The 7,641-nt window shown below is 33.1% G+C and overlaps 3 protein-coding genes across 5 annotated transcripts; 2 read left to right on the top strand and 1 right to left on the bottom strand.

Moving 5' to 3' along the window:
* Window positions 1-189: 189 nt before the first annotated feature.
* On the top strand, window positions 190-2,642 carry LOC126754072 (RING finger and SPRY domain-containing protein 1-like). Its single transcript, XM_050465952.1, has 8 exons — window positions 190-546; window positions 613-1,042; window positions 1,114-1,231; window positions 1,298-1,461; window positions 1,524-1,834; window positions 1,892-2,030; window positions 2,101-2,219; window positions 2,307-2,642. The coding sequence occupies exons 1-8, from the start codon at window positions 335-337 to the stop codon at window positions 2,446-2,448; spliced, it is 1,635 nt and encodes a 544-aa protein (XP_050321909.1). The 5' UTR covers window positions 190-334; the 3' UTR covers window positions 2,449-2,642.
* LOC126754073 (mitochondrial chaperone BCS1) lies at window positions 2,614-4,118 on the bottom strand. The gene has a single exon (XM_050465953.1). It carries the CDS (start codon window positions 4,060-4,062, stop codon window positions 2,731-2,733), a length of 1,332 nt encoding a protein of 443 aa, XP_050321910.1. The 5' UTR covers window positions 4,063-4,118; the 3' UTR covers window positions 2,614-2,730.
* A 130-nt stretch (window positions 4,119-4,248) lies between these two features.
* On the top strand, window positions 4,249-7,595 carry LOC126754074 (toll-interacting protein-like). Of its 3 annotated transcripts, none has more exons than XM_050465956.1 (4): window positions 4,249-4,412; window positions 5,465-5,587; window positions 5,647-6,195; window positions 7,315-7,595. In XM_050465956.1, exons 1-4 carry the CDS (start codon window positions 4,368-4,370, stop codon window positions 7,423-7,425), a joined length of 828 nt encoding a protein of 275 aa, XP_050321913.1. In that variant the 5' UTR covers window positions 4,249-4,367; the 3' UTR covers window positions 7,426-7,595. The 3 variants fall into 3 exon arrangements, with proteins under 3 accessions (XP_050321913.1, XP_050321912.1, XP_050321914.1); XM_050465955.1 differs by having other exon boundaries at window positions 4,250-4,425; XM_050465957.1 differs by lacking the exon at window positions 4,249-4,412 and adding an exon at window positions 4,855-5,026.
* Window positions 7,596-7,641: the final 46 nt, after the last annotated feature.

Raw genomic sequence — 7,641 nt, 5'->3', positions numbered from 1 at the left:
AAGACTAACATTTATGTACATAGGTCTTAAATAACAACATATTTTTAGACACATAAAAAATAATACATGTTCAAAACCAAAAATATAGATGGGAATCGGTGAACTGAGGGTGTAATGATATTTGAATGCCTTCCAACGAACTGGAATTATCGAATTCGATAGTTAATTATCGATTAATATGTAGTCGAAACAATCTTTGTTTTTCTTGCATCTGTGGATTTATTGCATTTGTTTCTTGATTAATTGAAAAATAAACTTTTTCGTCGCATTTTTAAACTCGTTTTATATTTCAATGTTTCAATGGATGGGAATGTAAAGACGTGCACTTTATATAATGGGCTCTTGTCTGTGTAAAGATAAAAACGAAAGTGAAGAGGACAATGATACGGGCGTTGGGCGTACACAACGACATGCAAGAGGTTCACTCAGAAACTCATACCGTAATCCGGAAGTACTGCAGACAAATGATACATTGAAAACACTTTCTGATACTGTGGACAAATTAGTACGCGAGACATTAGATGTGATTAGTACAATGATTGATAAGTATGTATTTTACTTTTACACCAAGTGCATAAAGCAAACTATATTAAATAACACTTTCTACTCTAGTGAACCGAACCCACCTAGTTCTATATTAATGCTACACATTATTACGGAAAAGCCAGCTGGTTGGACTGAACTGGTGCGTTCATTAATGCGCGTGGTGCCGGTAGAACATCCCATGGGCCCCAGTGTTATTGCCCTACTATTAGATGACAGTCCACTGCCTACAAAAGATTCTGTACTGAAGGTCGGTGAAATGGTTGCACCAAAATATGGTTTAAAAAATAACCTACGCAAAGAACGAAATTTATGTGTTATACTTGGCTGCTTAGCAGAAAAATTAGCAGGACCTAGCAGTATTGCATTACTTAACAATTCCATGTTAAAGTACCTGATTAGTAATTTAAATGAAGACATCGATCCGAATGTAAAACTTCTTTCATTAATCGCACTCGAAAAATTTGCCCAAACGAGTGAGAATAAAGTGACAATACAGGTAAGCTAACGAATTCATAAAAAAAGGAGATTAATAGTGATTTTTGTTGTTGAATATGTATCCAAACGCAGAAAACTATGCAAGAAATGAAACAAAGCCCGTTTTTAGCGCTGGAGGAGCATGTATCATCACCAAATTTTTTATTGCGTCAAATAGGATTTTGCGCTTGTTGGTGTTTAGACAACTACTGTAAGTGTTAAATTATTTCTACCATGGTACATATCCATAACTAACGCTGAAATATACAATTTTCAGTTCCAGTAAGCGGGCGACAATATTCATATGAGACAACCAATGTCTCCAAAATTAACGCCATGCTTAATACGAAGGATGTAAGCGAATATTTGAAAATATCACCAGATGGTTTAGAAGCGCGCTGTGATGCTTACACATTTGAAAGTGTCCGCTGCACATTCCAGGTAAAAACTTTGGAAATTTAAGTGGAAATTAACATAATCCGAATTTTACTTGTGTGCCGTAGATAACCAAAGGTTGTTGGTACTATGAAGTTCTCCTAATAACACCGGGTGTGATGCAAATCGGTTGGGCAACAAAAGAATCGAGTTTTCTAAGTGACGATGGTTATGGTATAGGTGATGACAAATACTCTATTGGATTTGATGGTTGTAGGCGTATTATATGGCATAATGCCAAGTCAATTCCACACAGTTTGCCAACATGGAAAAGTGGCTCGATTCTTGGTTGTTTACTTGATTTAGACAAACAGGAAGTTATTTTTACTCTCGATGGAGAATCGACTGATCCTTATAGACACATATTCAATAACGTTAAGTACGCATGCCACATAACTACTTTATATATCCGTATATGAAAAAATTAATATTTTAGGGAAGGATTTTTTGCGGCAGCAAGTTTTATGTCCTTTCAACAATGTAGATTTAATTTTGGACTGGAACCATTTCGATATCCACCACAAAGAGCATTTCACAATTTCAATGAAAGTGGGAAGCTGAGTTCAAGTGACAAGGTAAATTTTTAAATAAATATTTCGCAAAATATCTCTACTTATTCTATTCTATTGATTTCCTTAACTACAGATAATTTTGCCTCGGCATATTTATCTGGATATGTTACGAAAAGTAAGTGTACGTGATGACTCCTGTACACTATGCTTTGACAAAAAGGCTACTATGAGGTTGGAGCCTTGCGCGCATAGGTAAACAATATTAATATATGTACATATATATTTACACATACCATTCAAATTATTATACATTAAATTTTTATTTTAATATATTCACAGAGGGTTTTGTGTCACGTGTACGGAACAACTGAAGTTTTGCCCCATGTGTCGCTCGGACATACGTACAAAAGTACAAGAATGCACTGATAGTCCTGTTAATGTGGAAGTTTCTGAAGCAGAAATTATGCCCACGGAAACATGACATATTTTATCTCAAATTATAGTTATGTAAAAATTACACACTCGTAGAGAAGAACGATCTATACATTTTGCCTATATCTCTTCAGAGTTTTTTTTTGTAAATAAGTTTTAAGTAATAATCAAATTTTATCGTTAGGATGAAATAAAGAAAAAAATCTATAGTCTATTACGTTTAAAGCGTAAATACTAATATAATTAGTTTTTTTACAATAGTATCGTGTGTACTCGTTTTTCGTTAATTTATTACAACTAGAAAATTATTTTTTATTTCTATAACATTTAACTACGCCGCCGTGGCTTGCAATGTGATTGGTTCCTTTTGTAGTGTTGTAGATAAACTACCTTCCCATATCTCGGCCGTATGTGAAAGCACCTCATTTGATGTGGCAGTTTTGTGACGCATAAAATAACCTTGTACCTGTGCGGGACTGGCCTTTCGACCATCAGCTAATACACATTTTGCGAATTCCATCGCAACCTTACGTGGCAGCTTTTCTTGTTTGCCATAGAAACGCAAAAACATTTCCTCCAGTTGGTATGCATCGCAATGGCCGACAAATTCTTTTACGTCAACGCGACCTGGTCGTATAAGTGCTGGGTCTAAACGATCTAAATAATTTGTTGTCATAAATACAATACGCGCTTCGGTAGAAGCAACACCATCCAGACAGTTTAGTAAACCACTGAATGTAATACGATTGAGTCCTTCGTATGCAGCTGCTTGTTGTTTGACATCTTCACGTGAAGCAAAGGCGGCATCCACATCCTCTAATAATATAATTGATTGTTCTGGCGCGACATTCAAAAGATGATTTAAACGATCATCTGTTAGTCCACGCTCTGATAAATTTAATAAGCAGATACCATATTCAAGTTCACCCGCTAGAGCTGTAATAAAACTAGATTTTCCACAACCTGGCGGTCCGTACAGCAAATACCCACGACGATAAGGTATGCCGCGATCTATATACCATTGAGAATTGCCGATGAACTCTTTACAGTCAGTGACAATACGCTCTGCAACACCCTTCTCGAGCACCACAGATGATAACGGCCGTCTGCGTCGTGGATGTCCAAATTGTCGCCATTCGGAACCCATAGCGGTGTACATAAGGGTTTTACCTTCGGTAGCTTCCAAAGCAAGTAAACGTGCCTCTTCAAGTATATCGAAATACAATTGTTTATTACGACCAAATGATGTTAAGGTAACACTCTCCCATGGTACACCCATATGTAAGTCCAATGTGTGCTGCTCCCGTGTACGTTCAACCTGTATCCAAATGCCCTGATAGCGCATTAAATGCTTTCCAATACTGGGTATAAAGTCATACTTTGTACGTATTTGGCCAGTTTCTTTTTGCACAAATGATGTCTCGACGCTGAGATGTTGCGTTTCTCTTGCTCCTCGCACAGTAATCCATTGAAGCAACCACTGATAAGATTTATCTCGGCAGGGTACTTCCAATGTAATCATCATATGTCGGCGAAATAAAATTATAGCACCTTGCAGACCTTTCCGCAAAATAGCTGCGCCGGCACCTATTCCGAATAGGCCAAAGCCTGCTCCGAAATATGGATTTGTTGATAATCCACTCACAATCTCCGAGAACGGCATGTTTTTCCTATCTTACCTAATACGGTTGATTTGAGGTACAAATTTTTAAAACATATGTAAATCTATGGCGCATTGTTGTTGTTGCCTGTAACAGCTGTTCGAGGAACAGAGTGCAACAAAATGTTTGCAAACTTTGATTTCGACCACCCTATACCTGTCTTATGATTCATATTTTTACAAAACAATTATTAATCACAATCAGTGCAAAAGCGAATTCCATTTGACTTATACGAAAAAAATTAAACACCGTACAATATCATATATAGTTGCTGAAATTATTTTGCTACATAAAAAATAAGAAGAAAATGGCAAATGCTGAAATTGAATCTCGTTCAAGTCGTTGGCGAAAGGTGGGTTTACAAGGTTTGCAAATCTAAAAAAACAGTTGATATACACTGTAGGTGATACATACATACAAGTACAATAAATTGTATATTTACATACATATGTCTTTATTGTTGTATTTTTATCAGCAATTCTTATAACGATGAAATTACGATAAATTATTCCAATTGTTATCTTAAATTCAATTTATTGTACAAATTACAAAAATATTTGTATCTGTTTTATTTAAGTCCGTTATATGGCTTCTTGAAGTTCGCAATTTGCGGTGATGTTTTACTTAAATTTTAACACTAACATAAAGACAGTTTAAGAAACTCAACTAATAACATATTTACAATTTGGAGCTACCGATTTTGTGACTCAGAATTAATTTACAACTATAACAAATATACTTATATTTTCTTATATTTTAGTTAGAAATCTCTGCTAGCTTTGAGTTTGCAATGTTGTAACATTAGAACAGCTATACGAAATGTTGACAAAATATATTCTATTGAAGTTAATGGAAAGAACCATAATCTATTTTAACAAATTTGCCCTACCTTAACAAGTTCTTGCCAATTTTATAGTTGAAGGCATCTTTTTGCAATAATCGGCTTTGCTGATAAAAATTAAGCGGGTATTTATATTTATACATATGTAAATAAATATATTTACAAAGCTTACATATGTACTTTCCTTTACAATATTACTAACACATTAGTACTGTATTAATGCAAAAAATATTTTAAAAGACTGTAGATGCATTAGAAAGTTGAAATATGTTACAAATATGTATTGTTAATAAATTTATCCCACTAATGTTTCTTCTTTAAGTCTGTATCCATATGTCAGCTGACTTAGTAACTAACAATCATTTATATTATTATGCACATCATTATTCTACAATTAAATAAGTAAACTATTAGAGAACTACGCATTTGCAATGCTAGTTACTGCGAACAGCATTTGCTTGCTTTCTTTATTATCAAAGTTGTGAAAACATTGATAGAGGAAATAGCTTTTAATGCGCTAATTAAAAAGTAAATTAATTTAACGTTTTTACTTATTTTAACAGGCCATGGTAGGACCGCTACCCAATGACTTTCTACGCATTAATAGTGGCGTTGATGCACAGGTGGCCGCAGACAGTCAAACAGCAGCAGCTGTGTACCAACAACAAGTCTATCCACAATATGTTGTGAGTAGTAGCTCTTAAATTTGTTGATATTTTTAATATCTAAATAATTCTCGCCTAAGGCACCAAATTATGTTGGTCGTTTGAGTATCACGTGTGCACAAGCGAAATTAGCACGTAATTATGGCCTTACCCGCATGGATCCCTACGTGCGTATACGTGTCGGTCATTATGTATACGAAACACAAACAGATCCAAATGGTGGTAAACATCCACATTGGAATCGTGTAGTACAAAGTCAATTGCCAGCGGGTGTTAATTCGATTTTCATTGAAATTTATGATGAATGTAGTTTTAAAATGGACGAATTGATTGCATGGTGTGAAATCAAAATACCACAAAGCGTGATGCGCGGTGAAACGCACGAAGAATGGTATCCACTGAGTGGTAAACAAGGTGACGGCCTTGAGGGCGCTATCGACATAGTTTTAAGCTTTTCCAATCAACCAATGCAGCCATATATGTACCAAACTGTGGGTGGACCAGCGCAAATGTTAATGGTGCCGCCTGGCAGACCAATGCCAATATTTGTAACACCTCAACAACCGCCAGTCGCCAATACGGTTATTCAGCCAGCACCGCGACAATTATCCGAAGAAGAATTCAAACAAGTGAGTATGCTGGTGTTTTGTTAACCCAATTAGCATTAGTGGTGATTACTGTTGCGAATTTTTTTTATTAAAATTCTTAGATTGATGATTGATATGTATATATTTTTTTTTAATTATTACTACTTTGTTACTACAATTTTTATATTTAGGGTTTTCACAAGTCTCGTAGAGTTATAAGTTATAACGATTCGAAAACATAGCATTGAGAATTGTAAATGTGTAAACTCATTTTTGTATGAAATCCAACAACAATTTTTTAAACAAGTGTAAAAATTTATAATTTTACGATTTTACGATGCTTTACGACGTGTTGTGAGTACCCCAATTTAAAAATATCTTTTCTGTTTAAATTTAAAAAAATATAATAGGATGCTCAAACAGAAAAAAAATAATTTTAATTTATAGTTAAATTTTCCAAATAAAAAATATTTTCTCGAGTTTTAATTTCGATGCTTGGGATTGGAACTAAATTTTCAATTGAAATTTTCGAACAAAAAAAAATTATGAATTTCAAATTTTTAATTCAAAAAATACTACATTTTCCATTTTAAATTTCAAAAAAAAAAAACTGAATTACAATCTTTCATTTCGATGTTTGGGATTAAAAATTTTCAATTTTTATTTCTTGCTCTAATTTTTAAATTTAAAAAATATTTTTTTAGTTAAAAATTTCAAAAAACATAATGGAGTGTTCAAACAGAAAAATTTTAATCGAAGTTTATAATAAAAATTTTTCGAATAAAAAATATTTTCCTAACTTTTGGCATTAAAAATTAATTTTTCTATTTAAATCAAATAAACAAATTATTTTTGAAATTATTTGCTGGAATTTTTAATTATATAATTGGTATTAACCGTTTTTCTTTCAATTCGGTATTTTTGAGATTATTTTTTTAACTTTTCAACTCGTTTTTAGTATTACAAATTGAAAAATTATTTTTTATAAAGGTATTATTTTTGGAATTTAATTTTTTTATTTCATTCTGGTTTTTAGGATTAAAAATTTTAAAATTGCTTTTAATTAAGATTTTCGGCATTATAAAAAAATAATTCAGATGTTAATTAAATAATTTTTAATGCATTATTTGAAAATGATTCTTCAACTATGAATTATTACAGATTCACGAAATGTTTCCAAATATTGACAAGGAGGTCGTCAAGTCTGTATTCGAGGCGAATAACGGCAGTAAAGATGCAACAATAAATTCCCTGCTGCAGATGAACGAATAAAAACGAGTGCAGCTGCGCAGCTATTTTTTACGTACATACATATAGTTATACATACATACATACATACATAAAATATATACGTCTATACAATATTATTAACAATACTAAACTATGCTTGTATGAAATAAAATTTAAAAATTAGATTTTTCAATTTATCACGCATAAGCAAACAGATTTTGTTACTACTTACCGAACCAAACAGCGTTAGAACGCCGA

Source organism: Bactrocera neohumeralis, chromosome 3, assembly GCF_024586455.1.
Source record: "Bactrocera neohumeralis isolate Rockhampton chromosome 3, APGP_CSIRO_Bneo_wtdbg2-racon-allhic-juicebox.fasta_v2, whole genome shotgun sequence".
Classification (NCBI taxonomy): Eukaryota; Metazoa; Arthropoda; class Insecta; order Diptera; family Tephritidae; genus Bactrocera; species Bactrocera neohumeralis.
The sequence above is the reverse complement of the archived record's forward strand: the minus strand, read 5'-3'. Positions and strand labels throughout refer to the sequence as shown.

What these genes read in the sequence shown, in the direction of transcription:
- LOC126754073 (XM_050465953.1), bottom strand. Translation starts at nt 4,062, where the DNA reads ATGCCGTTCTCGGAGATTGTGAGTGGATTATCAACAAATCCATATTTC.
- LOC126754074 (XM_050465955.1), top strand. Translation starts at nt 4,375, where the DNA reads ATGCTGAAATTGAATCTCGTTCAAGTCGTTGGCGAAAGGTGGGTTTAC. An exon ending in AAGTCTATCCACAATATGTT is followed by an intron (nt 5,588 to 5,646) that starts GTGAGTAGTAGC and finishes TTCTCGCCTAAG; the next exon opens with GCACCAAATTATGTTGGTCG. An exon ending in CCGAAGAAGAATTCAAACAA is followed by an intron (nt 6,196 to 7,314) that starts GTGAGTATGCTG and finishes GAATTATTACAG; the next exon opens with ATTCACGAAATGTTTCCAAA.
- LOC126754072 (XM_050465952.1), top strand. Translation starts at nt 335, where the DNA reads ATGGGCTCTTGTCTGTGTAAAGATAAAAACGAAAGTGAAGAGGACAAT. An exon ending in ATTAGTACAATGATTGATAA is followed by an intron (nt 547 to 612) that starts GTATGTATTTTA and finishes TTTCTACTCTAG; the next exon opens with TGAACCGAACCCACCTAGTT. An exon ending in GTGTCCGCTGCACATTCCAG is followed by an intron (nt 1,462 to 1,523) that starts GTAAAAACTTTG and finishes TGTGTGCCGTAG; the next exon opens with ATAACCAAAGGTTGTTGGTA.